Source organism: Centrocercus urophasianus, unplaced genomic scaffold, assembly GCF_019232065.1.
Source record: "Centrocercus urophasianus isolate 14NV4802_14NV808 unplaced genomic scaffold, USGS_Curo_1.0 seq_535, whole genome shotgun sequence".
Lineage (NCBI taxonomy): Eukaryota > Metazoa > Chordata > Aves > Galliformes > Phasianidae > Centrocercus > Centrocercus urophasianus.
Genome location: NW_024885128.1, coordinates 17,711 through 45,704, shown reverse-complemented (window position 1 = coordinate 45,704; position 27,994 = coordinate 17,711). Strand labels below are relative to the sequence as shown.

The 27,994-nt window shown below is 59.5% G+C and overlaps 6 protein-coding genes across 10 annotated transcripts in view; 2 read left to right on the top strand and 4 right to left on the bottom strand.

Moving 5' to 3' along the window:
• Positions 1-43: 43 nt before the first annotated feature.
• Positions 44-16,170, bottom strand: ZDHHC5 (zinc finger DHHC-type palmitoyltransferase 5). The gene is made up of 12 exons (XM_042835560.1): positions 16,111-16,170; positions 9,195-10,457; positions 5,430-5,551; positions 4,835-4,992; positions 4,543-4,712; positions 4,223-4,325; positions 3,601-3,692; positions 3,365-3,497; positions 2,819-2,942; positions 1,969-2,081; positions 927-1,810; positions 44-621 (listed from the first exon to the last, which is right to left on the bottom strand). The coding sequence occupies exons 2-12, from the start codon at positions 9,296-9,298 to the stop codon at positions 456-458; spliced, it is 2,169 nt and encodes a 722-aa protein (XP_042691494.1). The 5' UTR covers positions 9,299-10,457; positions 16,111-16,170; the 3' UTR covers positions 44-455.
• A 468-nt stretch (positions 16,171-16,638) lies between these two features.
• Positions 16,639-18,901, bottom strand: CLP1 (cleavage factor polyribonucleotide kinase subunit 1). The gene is made up of 2 exons (XM_042835564.1): positions 18,164-18,901; positions 16,639-17,504 (listed from the first exon to the last, which is right to left on the bottom strand). The coding sequence occupies exons 1-2, from the start codon at positions 18,767-18,769 to the stop codon at positions 16,833-16,835; spliced, it is 1,278 nt and encodes a 425-aa protein (XP_042691498.1). The 5' UTR covers positions 18,770-18,901; the 3' UTR covers positions 16,639-16,832.
• Positions 18,902-19,742: 841 nt separating this feature from the next.
• On the top strand, positions 19,743-21,122 carry YPEL4 (yippee like 4). Of its 2 annotated transcripts, XM_042835578.1 has the most exons (4): positions 19,743-19,934; positions 20,291-20,334; positions 20,463-20,571; positions 20,827-21,122. In XM_042835578.1, the coding sequence occupies exons 1-4, from the start codon at positions 19,743-19,745 to the stop codon at positions 20,914-20,916; spliced, it is 435 nt and encodes a 144-aa protein (XP_042691512.1). In that variant the 3' UTR covers positions 20,917-21,122. The 2 variants fall into 2 exon arrangements, 1 of the variants encoding a protein (XP_042691512.1); XR_006171563.1 differs by having other exon boundaries at positions 19,845-20,334; positions 20,446-20,915.
• A 106-nt stretch (positions 21,123-21,228) lies between these two features.
• On the bottom strand, positions 21,229-24,374 carry SERPING1 (serpin family G member 1). The gene is made up of 8 exons (XM_042835571.1): positions 24,196-24,374; positions 23,941-24,010; positions 23,365-23,863; positions 23,142-23,279; positions 22,867-23,070; positions 22,589-22,731; positions 22,195-22,414; positions 21,229-21,836 (listed from the first exon to the last, which is right to left on the bottom strand). Exons 2-8 carry the CDS (start codon positions 23,998-24,000, stop codon positions 21,586-21,588), a joined length of 1,515 nt encoding a protein of 504 aa, XP_042691505.1. The 5' UTR covers positions 24,001-24,010; positions 24,196-24,374; the 3' UTR covers positions 21,229-21,585.
• Positions 24,375-24,523: 149 nt separating this feature from the next.
• UBE2L6 (ubiquitin conjugating enzyme E2 L6) lies at positions 24,524-25,865 on the top strand. 2 transcript variants are annotated; one of them, XM_042835576.1, is made up of 4 exons: positions 24,529-24,604; positions 25,013-25,102; positions 25,392-25,578; positions 25,646-25,865. In XM_042835576.1, the coding sequence occupies exons 1-4, from the start codon at positions 24,584-24,586 to the stop codon at positions 25,807-25,809; spliced, it is 462 nt and encodes a 153-aa protein (XP_042691510.1). In that variant the 5' UTR covers positions 24,529-24,583; the 3' UTR covers positions 25,810-25,865. The 2 variants fall into 2 exon arrangements, with proteins under 2 accessions (XP_042691511.1, XP_042691510.1); XM_042835577.1 differs by lacking the exon at positions 25,013-25,102 and having other exon boundaries at positions 24,524-24,604.
• Positions 25,866-25,887: 22 nt separating this feature from the next.
• Positions 25,888-27,994, bottom strand: part of SMTNL1 (smoothelin like 1) — a 3,123-nt gene continuing 1,016 nt past the window's right edge. The window contains exons 3-9 of one of the 3 annotated variants that reach the window (XM_042835573.1): positions 27,763-27,981; positions 27,370-27,547; positions 27,069-27,102; positions 26,812-26,949; positions 26,428-26,530; positions 26,195-26,346; positions 25,888-26,120 (exon numbers count right to left, since the gene is read on the bottom strand). In XM_042835573.1, the coding sequence (XP_042691507.1) occupies positions 25,976-26,120; positions 26,195-26,346; positions 26,428-26,530; positions 26,812-26,949; positions 27,069-27,102; positions 27,370-27,547; positions 27,763-27,981 (969 nt within the window). In that variant the 3' untranslated portion in view covers positions 25,888-25,975. The remainder of the gene's footprint in view (positions 26,121-26,194; positions 26,347-26,427; positions 26,531-26,811; positions 26,950-27,068; positions 27,103-27,369; positions 27,548-27,762; positions 27,982-27,994) is intronic. The other 2 variants (XM_042835575.1, XM_042835574.1) reach the window with 2 other exon arrangements.

Below are 27,994 nucleotides of genomic sequence, written 5' to 3'. Positions count from 1 at the left end.
TAATATTTATATTTATATATATAGATATTTATATATACACACACCTGGTAACTCAGAAAGAGAAAAAAAATAGAATCCGTAACAATAATAATAAAAAAAAGTTATTCTGGTTTAAAAACAATCCATTCCTACCACGCTAGGCGAGCGATTGATTGCACAAGGCCCACAAGTGGCTGCCCGGCCAATGGTGGCAGGGCGCGAGGCTGCGGGACACGGCCCCCCCATGGCCTCCACACCTGGCCAGGGCAGCATCCCTGCCCCACACAGTCCTGCCGGGGTGTAAGTCAGCTCCTGAGTCCCAGGGAGGGGTGGAAAAAGGGAGAAAAAAGCCCTGGGGCTTCCAGCCCATCTCCTCATCCCCGTCGGCTGGGGGCTGCAGAGCGTCCGTGCCCATGGAGCCCTCTGGTGCCAGCGGGTGCCCAGCCAGGAGGTGAGCGGGCGAGCGGCTCTGCCCCTCATACTGAGATCTCGTACGTGGTGCCCCCCACGCCAGAAACCTTCTTGACTCCTCCACGCGTGGGGCTGCTGACAGGCACGGATCCCGAGCCGGGGGTGGCCGAGCTCAGGCTCTTGGGTTGCCCATTGGACTTGCTGTAGGATGTTCTCATCTGCATCTCGTCTCTGGGGAGGGAAGCAAGCACACGGGGTGAGCAGGTCAGCACAGGAATGGAGTGGCAAAGCACGGGGCACAGGGCAGTGGGAAAGGGGAGAGTAGGATCCCAGCACGGCTGAGCGAAGATGCAGCCCTGCCCTCCCCAAGGACACAAGGCAGACAAGCATCCCTCAAGCCCACCAAGAAGCCCATGAAGTCTCCTAGGGACAGCACCAGCTCTGTGCCAGCAGGACTCAACCCCCAGCCCTCCCCGCACCCCCCCAGCGAGGAGCTGCAGTGCACGCCCTGCGGGGCAGACAGCGGCAAAACTCACTTTGGTGCCAGTAACGGCTGCAAGGCCACCTCCTCGGTCTCGGGGACACTGGCCTGAGACGCTGCTGGTTTTTGGCTGCTGTAAGACACAGATTTGCCCAAGTGGGGGGCAGCGGGCTGCTCAGGTGAGCCCAGGGAGCGCACCCGCAGCGCGTGGGAGGGCTCAGGCTTGCCAAAGCGGGGAGGGGCCGGGCGGGTGAGCGGATTCTTGCCCAGAGGCGAGCGCTTCGAATCGTCCGAGGAAGAGCTGGTGCGGGGGGCATTGCTGGAGCCTGGCGTCGACTGGATGCCCGAGTCTGCCAGCCCAGCATCGTCCTCCCTGCCCGCTGCGGGAGGCTGCTGGAGCAGTTTCTCCCGCTCCTGGATGGAAGCCACGATGTGGCGGGAGAGATTGTCATAGCGCACGGGTGAGGGCTCGCGGGGTGGCACATGCTTGGGTGAGACGGCGGCAGCAAAGCGGCCGTGCAGGTCGGTCTCTCGCTGCTGGGCGATGCGGGCCGAGAGGAAGGGTGATGTGTAGCCCACCGGTGGGTCGGGCTCGGGGCCGGCCTGCACCGACTCGAAGTCGGGGCTGTCGGAAGGTGTGAGCAGGCTGTCATACGACAGGCTCCCGTTGCGTGTCTGGTTCACCAGGCTCTTGTAGGAGGTGGAGGTGGTGCCCTCGGAGCGGATGGACTGCAGGTGGCCCAGTTCAAAGCCCGTGCCCTGGGCCGACTTGAGGCTGGAGGATCGGGAGCCACTGGACAGCGGGTCGAAGGGAAAGCCTTTGCCAAAGGTGGGCGAGCGGAAGCTCTCAGGCTCCAGGCTCGGCTCTGAGCGGTAGCTGGGCTTGCGGCCGCCTTCGCCAATGGAGTTGGGCTCCTTCAGGCTGTTTACTCGGCTCAGCTATGGGACAGGAACACAGATATCACTCCTGGGAACATAGGGGCCCCCAAAACTCTTAACGCCCACCCCGAACCCACCACCCAGAAAGCCACAGCAAAGAGCACAAAAGCAGCCCCGTATGAGTGCTGCCTGTCAGCCAGCCACGTGCACAGCTTTACCTTGGCGCTGGTGGAATGGGGCAGGGCAGCTGAGCTGCTGCTGCTGCTGTATCCAGGCTGGTAGTTGTACATGGTGGGTGTCGGGGGGCTGTCCTTGCCTAGCAAGCTGCTGTCTGCAGGCAGGGGAAGAGAGAAAGACACTCACACGTGTGGCCACTAATGCAAACGCTGCGCAGAGTCCTCCCTCCCTTCCCCAGAACCGGCTCTGAGCCTTAGGAGGACAGACCGTGGAGGTGAGAGGAACAGGCTGGGGGAGAGCGCTCCAGCAATGGATGAAATGGAGCGGGATGGAAAATGGGTCCCCACAGCACAGTGTTTCAGGCAGGCACTTCTCTGTCCCTGTAGCGGCCCTGTTCACATCCCGCCTCTCTTGCAAAGCCAACACAGGTGTTTCTGAGCACCGTTTCGCTAGCGCTCAGGGAAGCAGGGCATGCAAGTCACGCAGGCTGCAATAAACAAACTTTGCCACCAAGCCAAGCCTGCCATTCCTTCTCCTCCATCCTGGCTGCGCTCCTGTGCCCATCTACAGCACAACAGCCCTTAAGCCTGCCCACAGCATCTCAGTGGCTCAGGACAAGCACCTTGCTGCCAAGCAGTGGTCTCAGCTTGGCTTCCTGCTCTTTTCCAATAGATTAGAGCCAGCTGGAAGCATCCCACAGGCTTCTCCAATCACAAGGGCTGCGTGTAGCAGCCCGGAGACACGGGTGCACCCTGCTCCACAATGCGGCGGTGCTGACGTGCTTCAGGTCTACCCTGCAGCCTGTTCCTGCGGCCCTGGCTCCTGGTCTGCCGGGCACAGCCCCGGGCTTCCCTCCCAGCGGCTGGCTGGGACCCTGCATGCCCTCCTTACCCTCGTTGGTGGCCAGGGTTAAGTGTGTCCTCAGGCCCGTGTAGCGGCTGAGGTCTGGCTTAGGTGGGGGTGGCGGTTCGGCATCAGCAGACTGGCTCTCCGTCACCTCCAGGCTTCCTTTGGACTGCAGAGACAAAGCGCAAAGGGTCAGCAGGGCACTGAGGCCTCAGCCCTCCCCTTAGCAGGCAGGGGGCATGCAGTGGTGTCATGTCTCTTGGTGCCCCTGGGCCTGTCCAACATCCTGAGTGCTTGAGGGCAGCACATGCCCCATGTGCTGGGAAGTGCCGTGGAAAGGGAAACCTCCAAACAATGCTGCAAGGGTGAAAGACGGGATAGGGAAGGGCAATGGAGTATGCAAAGCCTCATGTGGTCACTGCCACATGGGAGGGATGTAATTTCTATCCCCAGGGGACACAGAACAGGACAACACGGAGAAGGTGGAACATGACAAGGCTCACTCGGTTCTTTACTCACGGATGCAGGCTTGCACCCCTGGGCTCCACGCAGGACCCCAACGTGGGGAGTGCTAATTCCCCCCTTCCTCACCTTCGTCCTCTTCAGCTCTGTCTGGATACCATTGTCCATGATCTTGACAGTGATTTGGCCATCTGACACATCGGGCCGCAGGAAGGGGGGTCTCACCAGGACTGTCTGCTCAGCCCTTGGGCGCCCCAGGTACCTGCCAGAACCCAGGGAGAGAGGGCAGAGAATGTGGTGAAGGCCCATAGTTGGGGGTGCTTATGTTGGGTATTGGAGGGCTGGAGAGGCACCACCACACTTACCTGGGGGCTGGGGAGCTACACAGGACCCGGCTCACATTCTTACAGCAACCATTAGTGAAGGGGTTGACTCCACCTCGGAACTTGCCTGTCACCTGCGAGGTGGGGAGCATCACATTGGTGTGGGTGGCAGCCACAGGAGGTCTCCGGTCCACCCCCCACCCTCAGCAATGCCAACCGGGTCAGGGTGCTCAGGATGTGACCAGCACAATCATTGAGTAGTGCCAAGGATGGACACTCCCCCATTTCCAGGCCCCTGTTCCAGTGTTGGGACTATTCTCATGGAAGAGGTGTTTCCCTAATGTCTAATTGGAAACTGCCTTGGTTCAAGCTGCACCATTGCTTCCTGCACTTCCACTGCCCATTCTTAAGGGCCTGCTGGGCTCCTTCTAACCCATGACCACTCCTCAAATAGCAGCAGTGAGATCCCATTTCTCCAGGCTGCATAAACGAGGACGAGGTCAGCTCAAACTCCTCTCGCACACTGATGGCACTCCTCCCTCAACTATCTTGCCAGAAATCCCTTGCTCAATCCACCCTAGGTCTATCTTGTGGAAGCAATCCCCAGAAGCCATCCCAATGGTCTGACACCAGCTAAGCACCCCACATCAGCTAGTACACATACCTGCTCGTTGGTAGTGCGGCCCCTTGCCACAAGCACCACGTGGAACCCAGTAAGGCCAGCGACAGGAATGAAAAACAAGCTGGCCACACACATCACAGCCATACTGCCGGCGGGCAGCTAAGGAATATGCTGGAGAAACAGGTAGCTGTAAATGTCCCTGTTCATTGCAGGGAACTAGGACTAGATGACCTCTAAGATCCCTCCCACTTCCAACGATCCTATGAATATCACAGCTCTGCTCCACCACATACACCCCCCAGCCCCACAACACTGTTCCCCCTCCAGCCTCTTCCTGAGCCTTCTGGGAACACAGAGGATACGTGACGGCCATGCGGACACCAGAGAGCTCTGCCTGGTAGAGGACATAAAGCAGACCAAAGCCGAACACCCCCATGATGTGTGTAGTGAGTGACAGCAGGAAGAGGAAGAAGTAACGGTAATTGCGTCGCCCGATGCAGTTGTTCACCCAGGGGCAGTGATGGTCAAACTCCTGTTGGTGGGGAGAAGAAAGTGAGGGGTTTGGCTGGCAGCGCTCTGTGCCTGCACGAGGATTTTTGGGCCTGATGGCTCAGCTCTGTGCCAAAATGCAGAGGCACCCCAGCAGCTGCTCACCTCCACACAGTTGTCGCAGACGCTGCAGTGGGAGCAGCGCGGTGGCCGGTAGAAGCGGCAGGTCGCACACCATTTCATGCGCACCTGAATGCCCTTGATCTCCACTGTCTTATAAAGCGGAGCTCGGAAGTCATCTTCCTTATCCTCATCTTCTTCAGCTAGCAGAGAACACAAGCACAAACACATGCTGGGACAGGGGGGAGATGTGTCGTCAAATCCCAGCTGGCCTTCTTCCCTCCCCACCTGGAAATACCCAGCAAAACCCTCCTCTGTCCCACCACAACCCCCCCTAGGCTGTCCCAGGGATCATTAAATAAAGGTAGAAAAGGTCGTGCCCCAAAACCACAGCACCCATCTGAGCCCAAGGCAGCCCATATGAGGTGCTGGGACTTATGCAACTTTCACCACTTGATCCTACCAACCGGCAGGGCCGTGAACCCAGAGCAACCTCCTAGTAGCATCTGTCACCATCTGATCCCATCCAGACAGGGCAAGGAGAGTTCTTCCCAAGTACTCTGGGATCAGGGAATCCTCTTTCCTCCTGAGGAAGGAACTAGTTCTATCCCAGGTGATTCACAAGCTGGGTCACACTTACCTCGTGGGAATATGCCTGGGTCCATGAAGGTGGCCATGCTGAAGTTGGCCAGCACAAAGAGGAAGACGACAGCATTGTAGATGGGAATGACTGGGGAGACGTAGAGGCTGAGCCAAGGGCACCTGCAGACACAAAGGCTTTGTGACACCTGTCCTACAGGCAGTTCCTTGGGCACTGCAGGGCCAGGCTTGCCTGCTGCATCTGGCAATGGTCACAACAGCCCTCCAAGAGTAGCGGCCAAATCCCCTGCAGGGGGGCTTCCGGAATGGCAAGGCCATTCTGCCAGCTTTGGGGGCACCCCAAGTGCATCAGCCATCCCCGTGGACCTGCCCAGGGGTATCTATGCAAAAAGTGCTCCAGCAGTCAACCGAGGCACAACACGCATCCCTTCTTAGTGGTGGCAAGGAACAGGCAGAGCCAGTCAGACTGGCAGTGCCACGTGGGCTGCAAGAAGCTGCGCTGGCATGGGGACACAGGATGGATTTTGCTTCCTTAGTGACACCCTTCCTTTGTCTCATCAGCGAGCATGGGTAGCATTTGGGGATCCCACAAGGGGACACAAAACCAGCAGCCTCGAGCCTGAACCCAGACGGGAGCTGCTGTCTGAGGCGCCCACTGCCCCAGCTGGCACCCAGCTCCTTCACAGGGCTGGGAGCAGGGTAGGAGCACCATCCCCACTGCCCTGCCCAGGCTGGGTGCAGGCTGAGGGCAGTGGGCTTCCCCCTCAGAGGCGCCAGCGTAATTCTCTAATCTGCTTTGCTGCTGGGAGTTTAATCCCGTGGATCTAGGGCAGCATCTGTCCCTCTCTTTCCCCCCACAGTGATAAACACAGATGGATTTAGGCGGTGAGTGCAGAGGGGGCAGAGCGCAGTGCTGGGCGAGCAGGGCGACATATGGTGTCAGCACTGTAATCCAGCACAGCCCTCCAGCAGGGAGCGGCGAAGGTGCACGTGCTGCCCCATCCCTCCTCTGCCACCACGCTGCCAAGCAGCTGGGAGAAGCAGTCACACTGTGGGTCCCACTGCACGGCGTGGCTGGCAGGAATGCGGTCTGGGAGCACAGCACTGTGATGGCAGCCTCACCTTGGGCGATGCCTCCATGCCTTGGCCTATCTGCGATGGCATTGCCACTGCAGCTTGAGGAGCTCTCGGGGGCAAGGAGTGGCTCCTGCAGCCACGCAACAGCAGCCACGCTGGCCTGGCCTCCTGGGGCAGCTGGCCCTGCTGTGCAGCCTGAGATCCAGTGGGACGGGTCTGTGCAGAGGGCAAGCTGTAGGGTGCATGGGAAGGGAAGGAGCCTCCATTTTGAGCAGCCCAAGCTCTCAGGCAGGAGCATCATTACTCCAAGGGCAGACCTGCCAGCTCCATGCTGCCCTTCAATGGCAGACTGAATGTCAGCCTTTGGGAAGGAGAAGTGACTGTAGAAGGTGCTGAGCGCCCTGGGACCAGCTCACAACCCCAGGCCTTATCGGGCATTGCTGGATACCCGCAGCACAATGGGAGAGCTGCCAGAGGCTGTGCCCAGTGGACTTTGGGACTGAGCAGCAGGCCCAGGCTGTGCAGCCATCTCAGCACCACGTCCCTGCCTTCTGCTCTCCAGAACAGACACGGCAGGAATGCGTGTCCCATCACAGCACAGGGCTGCCCCCTGCTCTACGCACGTCCCATAGGGCCCAGAGAGTTGGCTCTCAGAGCTCAGGCGTGGAGCACACCCATCTCAAAGAGCTGTTGAGACTTGTCCCTGGCAGCACATGAGAGAACTCAGGGAACCCAGCAGTCTCGGCCTGCCACAACCTGAGTCACAGCCCAACTGAAGCAGGCTGTGCTGCTCCTCCCCTCTGCAGGCTCATCTGTAGCCCCTCACCCCGCAAACACATCCCCAGCCCCATGAGTTCTGCACGAGGTCAACTCCTCTAAGACAGAGTGCGCTATGAGGAACCAGACCCAGGCAAGAGAAGAGGCGTGGGATGGACTAACTGATGCCCAGGGGAATTCCAGTCTGGAACCAGCAGTGTCCAAGCCACCAAGCCAGGCTCATCCTTCGAGATGGGAACACCTCTGCCCCTGCCAGATCTCACTCAGCAACACAAACCTCAGTCCAACCACTATGCCTTCTAATGAAATTAATGTGCTCATTCCTGGCCCATAGACACCAACCCTACGCCAGGATGGACCAGAAGGAACAAGCCTGGCTGATATACCAGAAACAATGCTAGAGAGAGGCACACAAGAAGAGCCTTTCAGGAGCAGGGCACAGAATACCACCAGTTCCATGAGCTCAAGCTTTGTGCAAACTTTTTCTCCATTTCTTCCTTCCCCGCTCTAGCAGTTTCACAGGAACAGCCCTGTGACTGCTACAAGCACAAAGCAATGCCATCCCAGCCCTGCCAAACAACCTGTGTGAAAGCATGCCTTGCTTTGCCACTCTGCTGGAGATTTAAATTGGTGTTTTAAAGTAGGTTAAATAACATCCACTGACCTACAATTAATGCGACTCTGCCCAGGTGTTCCTGCTCTGAACAAACCTGCTCGGCAGCACACAGCCTGACCGCAGCTGTTCCTTACACTGATAAGCAGCTCCCAGCAGCCCCATAGCTTGCAGCTGGCACTGCAGGGTGGCAGCAGCCAGGACCGGGTCTGTGGGGCACGGCTGCCCCTGTTTGTTGTGTCCTGATGGCAGTGCAATGAAAGGAGGGCACTCGTCACCCCGAGAGCAGCATCAGGCACACCCGCTCTCTCTTCTCCAGTTCTCTGCACTGGTAGCACAAAACCTGCTGCTTTTTGCAGCCCAAAGTAGCAAAATCTCCCTCGACAGCCTCAAAGCTGCCAAAGCACCGGGCTGATGGATGTCCTGGGTCTTGGCTTGGGTAAACCCTGCTGAATGACAGCACCAGCTGCCTGGAAGGAGTAAATCACATCAGCTCTGTCCTCTGGTCCTCAAATTACTCTTTTATTGCCCAGTTGCTGCCACGTGTTAAAGCTGCAGTGACCTTCCAACCACCAAGAGCTGTGTTTGAGGGAGCAGCAACAAATCATGGGGCAACAGGATGCCATGCTGGGGTAAGGACAATGCCCCAAACACAGGCTTCCCCCAGGTGCTGGCCTCAGGCCCTGCTGGCTCATAGGCAGAACAGCTCCTCCAGGCTCTCTCCAGAAACACCAGACCCTCCCCATTTCCTCAAGCTGACACCAACAGCGGCAAGAGATGCACGCGGGGGTCAGGGTGCTTCTCCTTCAACTTTTCCTTTGTGGCTCAAAACTTGGTTACAAAACTCTGAAGAATAACAGAGACTGCCCTTGTCTGACAAACCACTTCGGAGAGCTCCAAAGGAGAAAATTATCTCTGTCATTTTCCCCATACAGGTCACAAGCTAATTCCCAGCCCAGATGGGGCTGAGAACTGCCAGCGAGACGAGCGAGTTATGCAAACATCCGAAGGCAGCAGTGAAGTGTCTGCCAGGAGCAGAAGCTGAACAGTGGTGAGGTGCCTCGCTGTCCACCACAGCAGCTCCCGTCTCTGTTTTGCCTCATGGGAAAACCAAGCAGAATTCAGCTTGCATTGAACCACTCCAATGGACTGCTGCAGAGGGTGCTGCAGTGCTTTCACACCCTACATCTGTCCCACAGTGTGACAGCTCACCCGCTATGCCAGCTCTGCCACCAGAAAAACCCTGCTTAGTCCCTGCCCTGCTCCCATCGCCCAGCATCACACCCCCAACACCTCCCCCTGCCCTCGTTGCTCTTTGGCCAAGTGACTGGGACTCACGTGAAGGCAAAGAAGAGGGTGGTGGCTCCCACTAGGAAGATGGCAGCAGCTGAGACCGGAACGTATTTGCTGGGTTTGAACCTCTTTCCAGATGCTGCTGGCATGTTGGAGCTCTGGTGGGGAATCTGCCCTGCAGCATAGCCCAGGCCCAGCTGGAGTCAAAGCAAGGCGAGAAGGGCAGGGGAGACAGAAGGGGCCAAAGCACAACCCAAGCCTCCTGGGTCACTCCTGGAGCAGGCTCTGAGCAGAGCAGGCTGTCTGCAAAAGTCCACTGCGGTCTCCGGAGCAAGAGGCCCTGAGGAGTCCACGCTACTCTCTGCCTTGCGAGAGTTCAGGGGTGCAGGGAGGGAGACTTAAAACCATTAAAAAATTCAGCACAGAGAACTGGATTGGATTTAAAACAGCTGTTGGAGCAGGAATGCTGAGAGCCCTTGAGAGCATGCAAAAAGCAGCTCCCCGCACAGCTTGCAGCAGCCACCAGACACGAAGGTAAGCTTTCCGTGCTGGGACAGGAGCAAGGCATGAAGCACAATGCGTGAGAGCACCCTGGGAAAGAGCAAGATAGCGGTAAACTTCTTGCAAAAAGCCACTCAGGGAAACCACTTCTCCTTTTCAATCTGATATCCACAGCCCCCTCCGGCCGCTGTCTCACAAGCGATCTGCCCAGCTTCCTTGCAGCGCTGCTGTGCCTCCTCCTCCTCCTCCCCGGAGGCGGTACAGAAGCACTCTCCCTGATTTCACCAGAATCTAGGCTGGCTGCCTGGCGGTGGCCATTTAATTTTATTTATTTCTCTTTGACTGTTAAAGCCGAGGAACAGCTGGTGCAAGGTTGAGCTGTAAATCCTTTCTTTGAGAGGGGGGCTGGAGGGGAAGGTCCAGTGGGTTGTGCGTTTTCACCCTCTTCCTACTTGTTCCTTTCTCCTGACCCTCTGGGCCTTTCCACAGGCTTTGCTGCCACTCAGTTGTTGCGAATCAACAGGAATTGCACCAAATCTTCACTGTGGCAACCATTCCTGAGCAGCACAGCAGCAGAGATCTGAAGGAACGCTTTCAGGGAGGGCTTTTATACCCCCAAAAGACAAGTGACGGTGGAAGCAACGCTGAAGAAGTCTGTACTGCCCATGGCCCAAGCAGTGTGGGGGCAGGTCTCAGTACATTCCAAACCACTCCATTTCTACTGAATGGAGGGGAGGTAAAGTTGCTCTTCATTAATCCATTTGTTCGCTCAAAAAACTCAGGAACATTGAGAATGCCACACCTCACCTAAAAAAAGAGGACAGAAATAAATTAACAAGAGAAACGATCACGTAAAAATACTGAAACACCACCAAGCTGTCCAGAACAGTGAGAATGCATTTATGTGAGGAAGGAAACAATCAGGAAGATGCAGAACCCTGTCGTGGGCAACTTCCAAGCCCAGCTCTGACAGCCTGATGCCACAGCCCAAGGCCTGTCACATAACATCGGCGTCCCTCATCACATCTGCAAACCTGCAGTGAGAGGAGGCTGTAATTAGCAAAGATCCAGCCAGCCACCTCACAGCCCAACCCCGAGGCCCTCTGCACTCCATTCGCTGCAGAGAAACCCAAACTAAGCAACATACCCAGGACTGCACAGGAAATCTGCGCTGAGCCTGGAATAAGATTAGGGACCGTAAGACTGCTTGCCTTGTACCTTTCTACAGTTGTAACTCCAGTTCTAATGCTGCAAAACGCCTGCTGCCTCGAGGTGAAGAGGCTAATCAGAGCCTTACAGAGTCGATATTTGGGTGGAGACAGCAGAAGGAAGAGGCAGCTGGGATCTCATCCTCTTCCCCCTGAGGGCACAAAGCAGCGAAGCCTGTGGAGAACACTAGGGAAGGGATTCTGAGGGCCAGGTTCCCACCAGAGAGCCCTGATGGCTTTATGGTGCCCTCAAGAGTGTCACCTGATTGACAGCGAGGGTGTAGGTGGGAGCGTCAGATTGCTGCGAGGCAAAACATAGGGGAGAATGTACCTTCCTGAGAACTGAAGGAGGCACCAACCAGCCCCAAGCACACTTGAACCCACTGCAGCTCAGGGAAGAGCTGGGCACAGCTTCTATTTCATAGACTTTACTGCTAGAGCCCCTGCTGGGCCATTTGTCACATACTCAGTGCCTCAGTGTTCCATCATGAGGTCTCCATCAGCCCACTGACCCCCAGATACAGAGCCATAACGACCCTCTTCTCCTCCCAAATCTTTTTCTTAGGGGTAGATGGAAATTCCGAATGCTGACCAAGCACTCACGCAGGCTGAGAGAACTGTGGCACAAAATTAAGGACACAAGTAGTTCATGACAAGAACTTACTAGGCTTAGATAACTCAGTCCCGATGCAAGGCGTCAGCCAGCGGGGCTGACTAACCGAGGCACCACTCCCACTGCAAAAGGCCCTTCTTTCGCAGAAACTTTTGAAACCAACTTTTTGGCTTTGTGATCGAGAGAGAGAGGAAAGCCAGCACAGCACAACAGGAGCACAGTGCCCCAAATCTGCTGGCTGGAAGCCCTGCTCTCACCTCCGGGCAGCCGGCCGCAGCGGCTCTGCGGGTGGGCGGGCAGCAGTCCTGGAGATAGGCTACCCCCAAGTTGAAAGATGACATCACTGCTAATTGCTTTAGCAGAAACCATCTGTTAACGTGCTCCTCAGCTGTAACAGGACACCCCAGCCCTTTGAAAGGCTCCGCCATGAGAACAGCCACACCTCAAATCCAAACAGATACTCGCAGATTTAAGTTTGCCCCCATGCTACTCCTCACCTCTCCATCCCATTCCTTACGCAGAGCGATCTCCTTGTCCAAAACACTGTCCACAAACATTCCCCATGAAGCTTGCCCCAGTTCAAGGTCCTGCTCAGCTCCAACCCTTTCCAAGGCACCTCCTAATGACAGGTGCATACATTAAAGGGCTCCAACTCCTCTCACAGGGAGAGTCGGCACACGGTGGCATTTGCAAAGGTCCACGTGAGAGCTCAGCTCAGTGCAGAAAGGAACATCAGGCAGCGCTGGAGCGAGCTCCCCACATCAGTGCAAGAGTAAAGACAGAAATACAGAATATCCCGAGTTGAAAGGGACCCAAAAGAATCACCGAGTCCAACTCCTAGCTCCAAAACTCAAGCCCTATGTTTGAAAGTATTGTCCAAAGGCTCCTTGAGTTCTGGCAGCTTGGGTCCATGAGCACTGCCAACAGGGAGTCTGTTCCAGTGCCCAGACACACACTGGTGAAGAATCTTCTCTTTATGTGCAAACTACAGCTTGGGCACCTGCATGTCCTGACCGCCAGGCAAGAGGTCCAACCCTCCTGCAGCCTGGAATGATTGGTTGACATCTGAAATGCTGTGTGGCATGGCACTGCAGGCTGGTACCTCAGCTGTGTAAAGTATCTTCTTCTCTTTTCTTGGGGCTAAACGATAGCAACACTTGAGTGTTTCTGTCACTTACCCTGACATCCTGGAGTAACACAAACCTGTTTGCAGGATCCACCCTGCCTTTCCACAGATTATACCGATTCAGACCACATTCACACCAACTTCCCCAAACAGACAATCTCTTACTATACCTCTTCTCCAGCAGTCCTGCAATCTGCCCACTCCCAACCTCTCCTTTCCCCTTCCAAACCTTTTATCCTCATTGCAACTCACCTGAGGAACGTATGTGCTCTACTCCCATCCCGATCCTTTCTCTGCCGCTTCCAGCCCAGCAGCTCCTCCCTTCCACGCTTCTCAGGACCTGCCCTACTCCTTCCTCCTCCCAGTCAAGCTTTACTAGGCTTGTGTGTCACAGATTACTCCATTTTCCCTCTCCTCTGGTGTTTCTACCTGTTTTCCCAACCCTAGCACCTCTTCCTGTGCCGTGCTTTTTTTCCCCCGGTTCCTCTTATCCAGCACAACCCCAGGCTTCCCACTCCCAAAGGAGAGTCTAGGGCTCCCAAGTCAGCCACTGCCTTACTGATACTCCCATCCCACAGATGGCTTTACTGCCTGGCAAGGGCTCAGCTGCTCCCTGAGCTTGTCCCATTGCCCCAGTTTCCCTGCACCCGTATTCTCATTCACCATTTATGTACTTCCATCCACGTGAGGGGCTAACTTCCATCTCCCCTTGCCTCAGTTTCTGAGGACTTTACTTAATCCTCCTTTCCTTTCCTCAGGATATTTCCAAATGCCACCACTGCCACCTTCCACTTCTTTTTCAGTGCATGCTGCCTTTTCTTCAGCTGAGAAACTGAAGAGTCTGACTCCGGTTTCCACTTCTGCCAGCACTCACTCCTTGAAGCGCTGTGCTCTTCCTGTCCTTCCCACCATTTCCCCATCTCATCGCTTTCCAGAAACCCATCCACATACAGCCTGAACAGTTTGTGTTGCTTTGGGGCTTGATCTTTCCAAAGATGGGACAAGGAAACACTCCTCACCATGCTCCACGCTGCCAACAAGCAGTTCCTCTAAGCTCTCCCAGCCCTGAAGAAGGAAGCGCACACCTCAACGTGACAAGGTTCCCCGACACTGCCTTTCGTCACCACGCAGGGAAAGGAGCTGGCACAGAGCAGAGAGAGTTCACTCTCAGTTATGAGCTCCAGCGGTGCGTCAGCTGCCTCCCTGCCCCAAACCAGTCCTGTTGAGTTTCCCCTGCACGGGTCAAACAGACAAACAATTCCTTCCGAGTGATGCAAGTCCCAGTCAGGGCAGATCTGGGACGACACAAAGACAAGATGTACTCTACCCGTTCCCACCTTGTTTTCATTGCCTGTACCCAAGACCTGCACGGAGCAGGTGGCCCCAGGGCTGGCTCTGTAGTCCGCAGCCGTGGCACCTTCTATTCACCGGATGAGAAACATGTCCCAGCCAGCTCCCCTCAGCACTGAGCTCACTGCACAAACCCCACACAGCAAGAAGCCAAGAGGTATTCGTGAAACACAGACAACAGCCCAGGCAGCAGTTGCTGAGATGCAGGCAACAAGGGAAAGCAAAACCATCAGAGCAGGCAGCCAGCACAGCTGGCCGCCCCGCAGTGCTTATCTCTGGCCTTGCTTACATTGCTCCTGTTCCTCCCCTGCCCATCTCAGCGGTTTACACGGGATTAGCCCCATTTTGCGGACAAAGCAGGGAAGAACAGCATCTCATCCAATGTGTCCGCACCTTCCTGGATGCACAAACCCAGCCCTCCCACCACCAGTGCCCAGAGGCAGCAGCGAGCAGAAGAAACAAGGGGTGCAGCAGGAGAAGGGTGAACGCCCCAAAAAGCCTTGTCTAAAATCTCCCGTTGGAGACCTTTACTCCACCCAGTTACCTCCTGCCTGACCTCAGGAACCATGAGAACAAAGTCCTCTGCTAAGGAACAACGCCTCGCTGGAGGTGATGATTAGATTAAGCCCGCTAAGTTGATCAACCTCCTCACTTCCATCTAGACAAGGCTGTAGTCATGTTTTATAGCCTAGAAAAGATCAGTGCAGGAAGGACGATCCCACAAACAACCCAATTCAGATATGTAGCAGATCAAAACGTGGAAGCTGGGGAGAAATCACATCCTAGGGAGCCACCAACAAGCAACACTAGGAAGGCAGAATCCTCTCCCCCTAAACCAGCGAGACGAGCAGGGTACAACGGTGAGATTTTGCTCTCATCTCAAGGAGATGCAACAGAATCCTCAGCTGCAATAACTTGGGATTAACACATTTCACATTGATAATTTGGAGCTGCTTAGCAGTAGCCAGGCTGAACACCTGCCAGCACAGCCCATTACATCACCAACACCGGAGAACGTTGTGTGGAAGTGTGTTTCGAGGAGGAATTTCACTCTGGATAAGGCAGCAGCACACGGGCCGGGGCTTTGCACCTAGAGAGCAGCCTTCAACTTCTGCTCACTGACAGGCCACAAGAACCAAACTCTGACACAGACTTTTAAAAACTGAAGTTGACGAGATGTTCTCAGAAGTACAGTCAGCACAAGGAGAGCCCCAGCTCCAGATGAGAGCCTGCAGGAAGGCTCTGTGCTGCAGGCTGCTGCTGTGGTGGTGTCCACTCCTCAAACACAAACCCTGCCCACCCTCACAGCACTCAGGAGCATGACTGCATTCTGTTATCCCACCGTCCAGCCTCCGTGCCTGCCCAAATTCCCCAGCAGCACCATCCAACCCTCCAAAGCAGCTCTGGGCTCCCAGCACCAGAAGGACATGGGGCTGTCAGAGGGAAAGCCTCACGGATGCTGAAAGCTACGAGGAGATGGGCTCAGTCAGCCTGGAGAAGAGAAGGCTCTGGGGGACCTCGCCGTGGCTTTCCAGCACACAAAAAGGCTACGGGAAAGCTGGGGAGGAGCTTTCACAAGGACAGAGAGTGAATGAACGGTAATAGTTTTAAACTAAAAGAGGAGGGCTCTGAATTAAGTATAAGGAGGAAAATCTTTACTCACAGGGCAGTGATGCACCGGCACAGCTGCCCAGAGAGCTGTGGGTGCCCCATCCCTGGAGGCGCCCCAGGCCGGGCCGGATGGGCCCCGGGCAGTCTCACCGGGCTGCTGCCGAGCGTCCCTGCCTATGAAGGGGGTGGAACCGGATGCCCCCGGCCGTGCTATCGCTCCGCGGCCCCGCGGGCACGGAAGGACGCGGCGAACTCACGGAGACGCCGTGCGGAGCCGGATCGGCGCTGCGCCCGGGCCCAGGAGGAAGCGGCTCCCGCCTCGCCTCGCCATGCCGCACCACCGGCGGGGCGGAGGCCGCGGGCCGGCGGGGCTCCGGGCGCCGCGGAGAGGCCGCGCTGCCAGGCGGCGGGCGGGGGCTCGGAGGCGGTCCCGGGGCAGAACGCAGCCGGGGCTCCGGGGCCCTACGGCTACCGGGGGCGGGGAAGGGCCAGCAGCCCTGGGAGGAGGCGGGCGCGACGGGAGAGGGAGCGGGGAGGCCCCGCGGTACTCACCGGCACGCTACGGCGCGGCCCGGGCGGCGCCCAACGCTGCCGGGCACGAAGCGGCGGCGGCGCTCGGCGGCTGGGCACGACGTCAGAGTTGCGCCTGCGCGCCCCGCCCCGTCGGCCGCGCGTCCCGCCCGCCGCTCCTCATTGGTCGCCGTCTGGGGAACAGCCTGGAAGGAGCGAGGAAGGGTGCGGCGCGCATGCGTGAAACGGGAAGTGGCCGTGCGCATGCGTCATCAGGGGAGTGGGCGCACGTGCACCGCAGACCGCATGCGCGGCGCTTCCTGCGCCCGGAGGGGCTCTGAGCGCTGTGTGCTGCGGGGCGAACCCGTGGGACGAGACAGGAGCCCAGCCCAGCCTGTGCGTGTCCGCGGAGCGGAGGAAAAGGAGCGTCTTCCGCCCTGCTTCGCTTTGACCGATGGTCTTCCTGTGATAGGCCTGGGGTTCCTGTGCAGCATCCACGGGGGTGGGTGGTCAGCACCCGGGGCCAATCCCTCCATCCTGCAGCCGAGACAAAAAGCAGGAAGCACCACGGAGCCAAAGGGCAGTGAGATTTAATAACAAACTTTACAAAAAGATAAAAACGAGAGGCAGCCTCCTGTGCCGCTGGCACAAGGGCACAAACCCAGGGCCTGAAAGCCGCTGGGCAAAGCAAGCGCTGGGCTACACGCATGGACATCCCCATGTGTCCCCTCTGCCCAGGACTCCCTGCCCCATCCCTGCTGGAGCTACTTCAGGTCCATGAAGCGGATGTCCATGATGAGAAGGAAGTTCTTTGGCAGTGGGCGAGGGGCAGGCGAGAGCACAGTGAACACCTGGCGTTCCAGGTCTACCCCAGTGACCACAATGAAGCCAGCCACGCTGGTCTCTGAGATGTTGTCATCGGGGCTGTCGGCCATGCTGACGCTCAGCAGGTGGTGCACCATGTCCCGCCCTGGCGTCACCGGCACCAGCTTCAACTGGTTGTCCTCCTGCGACATGCCCAGTGGCAGGCAGGAGTCAGGGATGGTGGGAGCCCCTACCTTGTAGATCTTAACATCAGAGAATTTGACGTCAAAGGCGTGGGGGTAGAAGCAGCCCCGGAAGCCATAGAAATATTCCCTGATGCGGTCATCTCGGCACTCCCGCCGGAAGTCCTTGGAGCGCTCCACCACCCCTCCAGATTTGGGGAGCAAAACAGTGCGCACAAAGTGGGGCAGGTCCCTCTTAAGCTCGTTGTAGAGCCGCTCCTGGTCCAGCACCACCACCACATCTACCTCAAAAGCTGAGGCAGCATGCACCAGAGCCTGGTAGCCCGAGCCCTTCACCCAGCCGCATGTGTTGATGACGCAGCCACTGACCGATGCACGGCGGTTCACTTCACATCGCTGGTTGAAGACATCAGCCAGGCGGGATGTGATCTGCAGGCAGATATTGGGACATGAGGATAAAGTACATGGGGTTGAGAGGGATGTTTCTGTTCCCAAAAGACATCAACACAGCTGGAGGCCATGTGATGAGGACCTGTCCAATGACAGGCAATGCTCCTAACTCACTCAGCAGGTTTATTTAGTGCTAAGAGGCAGAGGCAATGCCTGGGCCATGGGAAGCCACTTAAGCTGAAATCCTTCTTTGCCCAACTCAGTGATAGTCATAAAGGGGCAGCAGCCACATTCAGTGCTGAAGCTGTCCATAAAGCACGTTAAATGAGGGCATTTAACGTGCTTTATGGACAGCTTCAGCACTGAATGACTGCTTGACCACATCAGCAGAGCTACTCCCCCATGTCCCACAGACAGGACAAGGACAAGCATGGGGCTGAGAGCAACCTTCAGCCAAAAAAGGGGCTTCTAGCCATCACCAAACTGCAGGCAGAGGACACGAGGCATTTGGGCCAGCTTTTTACCCTTCATGTTTTTGTTGGACCTCAGTGCTTAACTCAGTATTGCACCATGGTTTTATAGAACAATAGGACTAGATGGGCAATCCCTAACTCACAGGGGCAGGCAGGACTCCTTGGAGGCTCCACCCTGCTCCAAGCAGGGCCAACCACAAGATGATAGGGACTCCATGCACTCACCTTGTTGTAAAGCTTGATGTTTGTGCCAGGTGTGGTGGAGCCAAAGTGGTAGACCAGCGGAGCTTGCAGGGAGAAGCCTTCCTCTACATCAGCCGGCCGCTCGATGTAGAGGGCACCCATGGTGCCAGGGATGGAGACGGAGCCCTGCCCCACGTCCAGCTCCACAAAGGTGGGCCGGCGCCCCAGGCGTACAGCATAATTCAGCAGCAGGCGGCACACAGTCGACTTGCCCACATCGGTGGGGCCCACCACCATGACACGGGGCCCCCGCTCGTCCTCGCGCTCTGCCTGCCTCCGCATCTGCTCCAGGGCCGTGTGAGTGTTGAGGTAGAGCAGCATGGGCGTGTCCTTGGAGACGTATGCCACCTCGGTGCGCCCACTGAGCTGCACGGTGCAGCCGTGCCAGGTGAAGACGGCCACCTTTGCACCAGCGTCAAAGGTGAACTTCTTGTTGCGGGTCAGCTCGGTGCCAAACACCTCAGCCATGCCGGTGAGCAGCTCCATCTGCACCGTCTGCGAGGCCTCCACTTCGAAACGCAGCTCTGTCTCCCGCTCCAGCTCGAACTTCGCCACCTGCTTCTTCTCATCACCGCCATCGTCCGCCATCGCGGGCCCGGCCCGATCCTACCGCCCACCGCGGTAGGGCTGGACCCTGAGCCCGGGGCCTGGCAACCGTCAGTACCTGACAGCACCTACAGCTGTTCCGCGAGCCTACCGGGACTCTGGCAGGGCTGTCGCGTTTCCGTTACGTCACGGAGCGCGACGGAAGTAACGTCAGGCAAGCGCCGGAGGTGAGGTCAGAGCGCGGCCCTCACGCCCGCTCCATCAGCGGGAGCGCGTGGGGCGTTGCCGTGGCAGCCGCGCGGGGCCTGCTGGGAGATGCAGTCGGGGCCTGCTGCGGCGTGCCGCTCCCCGTGCTTCCCGGTGTTCGTCCGCGTCTCATCTGCACAGCACCTACTGGGGCACCGTGGCCATAGCCTCTCCCCCTTTCACTGCCCCCGGCCCCGCTACGTGCCACGGGCACGCCGCGAGCTGCGCTCCCCTCCCGCCCCGGCCTCGCTGCAGCCGCCCCGGGGTCCCTCGGCAGCGCGCGGGAGCCGGTAGAGCTCCCGCAGCTCGGTGCCGGGGGCAGCGGTGACGTAGTGCTGCCGGGCGGTGACGTCTCGGCGCGGGGTGCGGGCGGTGACGTCGAGCAATGAGTCACGGCGCCGTGATGCAGTCCCCGGGCGTGCGGCGCTCCCCTCCCTTCCCCCCCACCCCCTCCGCGGCCGCCTGGTGCCCCCGCCCCGCACCGGCACCGGCACCGGGGACAGCGGCAGCGGGGACAACGGCAGGCGGTGAGCGGAGGGACGCGGGGGGAAGGGGGGGGGAACTACGGCGGTGCCGGGAGGCACGGCGCTGCCCCCTCCTCACCCCATCCCGCTTAACCAATCGCAGGCCGCCCCCCCCTTACCGCCCGCTTCTCGTCCGGGGGACCCTTGGGCAGCCGCGCTCCACCCCCCGACCCGGAGGGACAACGGCTCTCAGCACGCTGCTGCGCTGCTTCTTCCCCTGCGAGCGGCTGTGCGGGGGCTGCACCATGCCCCCCGCACCCCCGCGGCCCCCCGGGGCCCTGCCACCGGCCGTTCTCCCCGCCCGCCGCCACCGGGTCCCTGCCACCACTCGTCTGCCTCCCCGGACCTTTCACAGCTACCTACCGCGCTCCCACCGCACCTACAGCTGCGTACACTGCCGTGCACACCTGGCCAGGCACGAGGAGCTCATCTCCAAGGTGCCCCCTCTGCGCCCGCGTCACCTCCCCGGGGCCCTGGTGTAGCCATCTTCCCCTCTGCAGTGTCCCTGGGAAATAGTGAGGGTCTCCCCAGGGTGTCCCCAGGGTAGTTGTGTCTGTCCTTTCTGCGTTGTCCCCTCTATGCTGTCCCCCCATGCTGTCTCCTCCTCCACAGCATCCCCTCTGCAGTGTCACCTCCATGGTGACCTGAGAGTGCCAGGTATCCCCCTGTGCCCATACTCCCCACAGTGTCCCCATGACAGAAAGTCTTTCCCTGCGATGGCATGGTGGTGATGGAGGAGGGGAGTAAGGGAGGCACAGAGGACGCTGGGTTGAGTCACGCTGTGTCCCTGCAGTCCTTCCAGGGCAGCCATGGCCGTGCCTACCTGTTCAACTCGGTGTGAGTACTGCGGTGGGGGATGGGATGCTGGGAGGGGGGAGTGGGGTGAGCTATCATCACTATCACTTGTCCTGGAGAAGGTTGAAGGAACATCCCCAGACGTGCCCACAGCACCCTGTCTGGTGCAGGGTTAATGTGGGCTGTGGCCCGGCCGAACAGCGCCTGCTGCTCACTGGGCTTCACTCTGTGGCTGACATCTTCTGCGAGAACTGCAAAACCACCCTGGGCTGGAAATACGTGAGTGCCCCTGGCACCCCCAACCTGGGATTGGGCATCACACTGGCACCCCAATCCCTTGGCCTGGGCATCCCAATGACATAATATGGGCACTCTGAGCCCACGGCACCGCAAATCCCACTTGGTTACCCAAAGCCCTGCTGCAGCCCACTGTGCAGGCACCCCAAACCCACAATAGTTGCCCTGGGACCCCAAATCCATAGCACATGTCCTGTGACCTGGGCCCTGAGGGGGCTCAGGCTGCTATCCCCACAGGAGCAGGCATTCGAGAGCAGCCAGAAGTACAAGGAGGGGAAGTTCATCATCGAGATGTCGCACATGGTCAAGGAGAACGGCTGGGATTGAGCAGCATGGGAGGGACACCACAATGGCACCTACCCTGGCAGGCACCTGGCATTGGACAACTGACATGGGCCCTCCCCACTTTGCTCTCCAGGGAGGGCACCCCATGCCAGCCTGTGCCACCTGCTGGGGTGAGGGCATGGGGCCCGTCACCAGCACACAGAGGCTGCGGGCAGCTTTTCTAGTGGAATAAAAGATTTTTGTAGGAAGGCGTCAAGTGTCACTTTGGAGTGCCAGGGGGAGGTGGCAACGCCAGGGGGACAGCAGCTGGCACACCAGCAGCAATAGTGTTCCCCCTCCAACAGGAGCCAGTCAGTGACTCAGAGCTTTTATTGGGGCCTCAGACCAAGAGCTGATGGAGGAAACAGAGACACAGGAGCTGCTGGGGGGCCAGGAGCACCCAATGGAAGCAGAAGATTTGGGAGGTGTGGGAGGATTTGGGCAGAGGTGAGGGAGGGAGAAAGGAGAAAAAGATGTGGCTGAATGGTTGTTGGAAGAGGGAAAGATGGAGTGAAGAGGGAAGGAAGGGGGGAGGAGAGGGTGAGAAGATATAGAGAAGCAGGGAGGGAGGAATGGGAAGAGGGAGAGGGAAGTAGAAGGAGGAAGAAGAGAAGGCAGATAGGGACAAGAGAAGGAGGGAGGGAAGAAATGGAGTGAAGGAAGGGGCAGGCATCAGGCCTGGGGGTCACTAAGGCGTCCCATGAAGAGGGGGATGGCGTTGCCTTCATCCCAGAGCACGAAGAGGAAGGGCTGCAAAGCCTCTAGCTGCAGAGCCGTGCGGGCCACCGAGGTGGCCATGGCACCCGCTGCCTCCACACCTTTCTCGTCCAGCGTCAGCACAGCCCGGTGTTGCACTGCATCCACTGCCACCTCTGGGCCCCGTGCCAGCCCACACAGCTCTGCATCCAGGAACAGCCCAAAGTCTGCAGCAACCAGACACAGTGCCATTGCCGTGGCATGGAGACAGCAGGGGGTGGGAGCATTGGGAACAAGGGGAAACCAAAGGACACCAGGAACAAATGGGGAACGGCAAACAGCAGGGGATACAAAGGGATATAGGGGACATGCAGGATACTGGAGCCACTGGGGCTGCCAGAGAACCAATGGACACAGGTATACGAAAACACCGGAAACACGGGGGACACTGATGTCACTGGGGGCACTGAAGTTGCAGGGGAAAGGTGCAGGTGACTTACTGCAGGGAGTGATGTCATCATCTGTCAACTTATGTGCAGTAGGTGACATCACTCCAGCACAGGCAGGGATGGGGGGATGCCTTACCCATGTCATGCACATTGGCCACCACATCCATGGCGAGGTCGAGGTGCAGGCGTGGCAGGGCCACGGTAGTAGGGCGCGTGGGGGTGTTGGATGCCCTCTGCAGCAGTGCCAGGAAGGTGGGGGGGTCCAGCGCTCGCTCCACAGCCCCCAGGGCCTCCGGAGGTCCCCGTGGCACCAGTACCACCAAGCTCAGCCCCCCACTAAGCTCCAGCCGCCCCACCTGCAGTGTGACATCATAGCCTGGCGTCCTCATTCAGTGCCATGGGAGCGATGCCATAGCCTGGCTTCCCATCAGTGCTCCAGGGATGACATCACCACCTGACACGTCCCTTCCATGCCACAGCAATGACATCATGCTGTGACATCATGCTCCACAAGCACAGGGATGCAGTACCTGGACCTGCAGGTGGGAGTCTGTGAAGGATGCCACAGGGTACTTCTTGCTGGTCATGGTGAGCACATCCACTGGCAGGTGCCCATGGCGCATGAAAGGCAACAGCATCGTATGCTTGGTCTTGAATGGCTTTTGCCACCGGGCTGCAGGGACACAGTGCCCATAGGGTGGGATGTTGTGGGGCTGAGGGCCACCAGGGGATGGAGAAATGGAGGTTGGTAGATCCCAAGGTGGATCTCAGGGCAGATCCTGGATACACCCTGGGAACTGTGCCATACCCTGGAAGTGGACAGCACTGAGCAGCACTAGGCGAGGTTCATCAGGCAGCTGAGACAGAAGATGGGGCACAAGCCCTCGTGTGGCCTTGTGCACCCATTCATTGATGCGTTGCAAGTCCAGGCTCTCGTTACCACTCAGCTCCCGTGGCCTGGCCTTGTAGAATTGCCATGACTCATTCAAGAAGCGGGGTCGGAGGTGCAGGTCTGCATAGTAGTATGGATGATGTCACCCCCTTGCCCACCCCACTGTTCCTCCCTGCTAGTGTCTGTCTTACCTGGGTGGTGGAAGATCTCTGTGGCAGAGAGCAGCCCTGGCACGTTGGCAAGCTGCCGCAGGGCGCCGTGCACGCAGGTCAGCCCTGGCCGGTACCCCAGGATGGCAGCCAGGCGCTGCTGGGTCTCACCGCGGGCACCTGAGGGCAATGGTGAGGCTTAGAGGGGCCTGGCAGCCGGGAAGGCTGTGGGTGTATGGGCTGCACCCCATGGAGAGCCCCTCACCCAGCAGGAGGTGTGACAGCCCTAGGGCCACGTTGAGGGGGGAGAAGAGCAGATTGGTGTCGGGTTTGGCAGACTCTGCCATGTGCTGGTAGAAGCATAAGGCAAAGGTGCCCAGTGCCTTGGCCACCTCCTCCTTCTGCTCCCTCGTTGGTGCTCTGCAGGTCTCACTTGGCTCTTCGTCCCCAGGGCACGGTGGGGTGACTGCGCCTGGAGGGCTGCTGGGGGGACCCGTGGTGGTCCCAGGCTCAGATGTGGTTGTGCTCCCGCCGGCAGCAGTGTCAGGCTCCTCGGGTGCTGCCACAAATTCCGCAGGGCCCAGAGGCTGCAAGGCCTCCAACACAGCATCCAGGCTGGGTTCCGACGTGGAACTGGACACAGGCTGGGTTGGTGTCCCTGTGTCCCCTGATGGGCTTGTGGTGGGACGTAGGATCACCATGCGTGCTGGCTGCAGTCTGATTAGCTTCATCCTTCTGGAAGGAGTGGTATCCGGCATGGACACCTGGGCAGGGGGACACCGGTGAGGGTGGGCAGGGGACACCTGGCTGCAGGGAGTCCACGTCCCCGTGCCACACTTACCGGGGTGACAGTGGCTGTGACCGTGGCCACCAGGCACACCAGCAGCAGGCAGAGCTTCATGGTGAGCAACCTGGTGGGCAAGCATTGGTCAAAGTATCAGCTGGACACCCAGTAACCCCCATTCACTCCCAACACCCCTTGGCACTCAGCATCCCGTTCCCCACACCCACAAACTACACACCCTCAGCACCAGGTGCTCCCTGCACGACACCCCCCCCCACCCCGTGTGATGGAGGGGCAGCACCCCGGGCCCACCTGGTGCCCGTCTAGTCGCTCCCCAAGAGTCCGGCCGGCCGCAGGGGGTAACTGGCCGGAGCCAGGCCTGCCTGGTTAAAGATTAAGGAGGGCGGGAGGCCATAGAGGCTTCCCGTAAATCAGCCGGAAGGTGCCTGGGGGCCAGGCTTGGCGGGGGCCCCCGGCTGAAGCGCGGCTCCCGGCACCGTACGGCCCAGCCCTGCGACCCGCCCCGCGCTGGAGGACCTGCCCCCCCCATCGCCATGGCTCTCACCGCCCAACCTGCCCCCGCCCACCCGCTCTGCCCTCGGGGAGGGGCCGCAGCCTCTCGCCCCGCCCCTCCCAGAAAGAGCGGCCCCGGGGCGTCCCACCCAGCAGCGGCGGCACCGGGCCCCAGACATCGGTGACCATGAGCAGGCGGCTCGCTATGGTGCGTGGGGCTCGGGGTCAGCGGAGGGGACACCCCGCTATCGGCACCCAGCCTGGGGGGCCGGACCGGGGCAGCGGGATCGTGAGCGTGTCGGGGCGCGGAGACCCGGTGGGGGCGGCAGTACTCGGGGCGGGGGGCGCGTGCACGTGCACGGGTAGCGCCGTGCGACGGGAACGGATGCCAACAGCGGGGCGCGCAGCACCCTGTGCGGCGGTTCCGCTTTCGTTTCCCCGACGGGGACCGCGCGGCGAGGCGGCGTGTAGCGGAGGGTGAGACCGGCCGTTTGGGGGCGTGGCCGGGTGGTTGACACAGCCCATTGGAGGGGACCACGGACTGCCCCGCCCCGGGGCTGAGCCTGGAGGCGTGTCCTCGCTGAGGCCCCGCCTCCTAACCAGAGCCCGCCCACAGGAGCTGGAGGAGGTGCGGCGCTGGGGCGGCGTCCGCGACCTGCACTTGGTGGACCGTGACGTGCTGCGCTGGAGGGGACTGCTGCTGCCTGTGGGCACGAGGGGGCTGGGGCACGGGGCTATGGGGCGTCCATGGGGGAAGGGGGATGGGAAGGGTACATGGGCACAGGGAGGTCCCAGGGGTCGTGGGGGGTGCCCTGGGGACATGGAGGGAGTCCTTGCTGGGGCAAGCTTGGGGGGCTTCCCTAGGAGGCATCGTGCAGGGTGGGACAGGGATGTGGAGGGACTCACTCTGGGGGAGGGCATGGGGCAGGGCAGCGAGGGGGGGGTGTGCCCCTGTAGGGCAGCTGGAGGCTGAAGCACTCTCAATGCCGCTGCAGAACAATCCCCCCTACAACGCGGGTGCCTTTCGTTTCGAGCTGGCCTTCTCCCCACATCACCCCCTTGTGCCTCCTCGTGTCAAGCTTCTCACCAGCATCCATCACCCCGGTGTGGGCCGCGATGGCACCGTGTGTCAGCCCCTCACTTCCCCCGAGAAGTGGGAGCCCATCACCTGTGCCACGCATGGTGGGTGCTAGGGGCTGGGGTGGGGGGCACAGCAAGCACCCTTGCTGATGCCTCCCATGTCCCACAGTGCTGCAGGACCTGCTGCTGCTGCTCGACAACCCCAGCACCGAGCGGGTGCTGCGCCCTGAGCTGGCCCGTGAGCTGAGCAAGAGGCCTGAGGCCTTCCTGCACCAGGCAGAGGAGCACACCCGTCGCTATGCCGAGCCGCGCCCTGACACCCCCGGGCCCTGAGCCCCCACCTCAGTGCTACTTGTCCTGTACATAAAGCTCCCACCTCAATCCCGTGATCCCTCTGCATGATGCTGTCCACACAAGAGATGAGGCACCACGGCATGGCACTGCAAACCTTTACTCCTAGGGGCTGGGGGACAAAGTGGGGAATGGGGCTGGCAGGGCCTCAGCGCTTCTTGGTCTTCACTAGCCCCTTGGCCACCAAGCTGCGGTACAGCTCCTGCACGTAGGTATAGATGCACTTGGCGTCTGGCACCGTCAGCCGCAGCATGTCTTCCACCTCCAGCAGCTGGGCACAGTCGACACGCTCCCTGCAGGACTGGCATCACCAGGGCTGCCCCACAGGTGGACATGGGCATAGGGATGAGGACAGGAACACACTCACTCTGCGGTGCTGAAGGCCAGGGTGAAGTTACGCCGGCGGTCCTGGGGCTCCAGGCTGCCATAGTCAAAGGCATCGGGGAAGAAGCTGTGGATGAGGGCGCAGAAGGCCAGGCCGCTGCTCCAGCTCCCTGAGAAGTTCTGGATGTCCACATGCTGTGTGGGTGGATAAGCAGGAAGGGGGAGGGATCAGGACACTGCTGGCCCTCTGCCAGCCTCCTGTCCCCCAGTACTCACCTGGTAGCCACGTGTCCTGGCACGACACCATTCCAGCAGCATGGCCTTCACTGAGCCCGTGGCCCCTACACGCTTCAGGTGTGGGGCTGGGCCTGTGGCTGCCCTGTAGCCAAGTCAGTGATCCCATTGGTGCATATTCCCTAGGGGCTCACCACTGGGCAGCGCTATCCTCAGTGTCCCATCTCCCTCTCAATGTCCCCCCATTGCCCCATGCCCCCAGCTGTCCACTGTCCCATATCTCTCATTGTCCCTTGGCTTTCCCATTCCCCCCAGCGCCCCATGCCCTCCAGCCACCCCACTGACCATGTTCCTCCACTGCCTCCCATTGTCCCCTGGCCTCCCCACTGTCCTAATCGCACCCTGACCTCCGCAGGCCCCACTCACCCCCCAAACTTCTCCAGGATGGCATTCCGTCCATATGCCCGGCTGCTCACTCGTGGCCGCCCCACAGATGCTACCCGGGGGGGCACCCGTCCTCGTGGCCCCACTGCAGACACACCACTGGGAACACAGGGGTGGTGGCTGTGAGCAGGGATAGGGTCACCACTGTGGATATCACCTATGAGAACAGGGTATGGGGATGCCAGCAGCGGGGCAGGGCTATGGGGCAGCCCCGGTGCTGGTTGCTCTTCTGTTCTCACCTCTCACTACCTCCTGAGCCCTCAGTGCTACCAGCTGCAGGGGAGAACAGAGGAGTCAGTAGGATGAAAGGGGGCATCCAAAATAAAACTACCTCCCTGGGGCAGCCATAGTGCCTGGGGGCACTGCAGGGAGTCCCAAATGGGGCAAATGGGACGGAGAACAGAGGGGCTCTACAGAGTATATGGGGATCTGTAAGGGGACTCTGGGAGAGGGCCCACCGCGCCCCCCATTCCTCATCCCATTCCCCTTCCTGCCTCCCCTGCCCTGGAAGGGGATTCCTGTGCCAACTGTAGCCCTTACCTGTGGGAGATGTGGGGGACACAGGAGGCGAAGGGGATGTGGGAGATACGGGGAACGTGGGAGACACAGGGGAGGTAGGGGAGAGTGGGGTGGTGGGGCTGGCGGCCCCCTCCGTGGGTGAGCAGGGGGGGAACTCAGGCCACAGCTCATCATCCTCATCCTGCAGCCAGGTGGGCTCCTGTGGACACAGGCATGGTGGCTGCACAGCTGTACCATCATCTCACTGCTGCCATCCATCCCGCTGCCGTCACTTTACACTCCAACCCACCCATACCCTGTGCCACCCCCAGCCCCAACTGTGCCACTCAACCCACAGCGGTGCCACCCCCACCCCACCAGTGCCACCCAGTACCCAGCCCCTGGCAGTGTCACCCCAGTCGTGCCCCCTCTCACCTGCCGGCCTCGGGTGCTGCCCGCTGCCTCCGGCCTGGGCCCAGGCTCGGCCTCCTCCTGTGGCACTGCACTGCCTCTGGCCTGCCCTTCAGCCTCGTGCTCAGCAGCCTGCCCTGCTGCGGGCTCCTTGCCAGCATCCTCTGCAATCTCAGCCTTGCTCCCAGAAACCCCTGCTGCCTTGGCTTCATTCCCAGCATCCTTTGCAGCCTTCCCCTTAGCCTCGCTCCCAGCA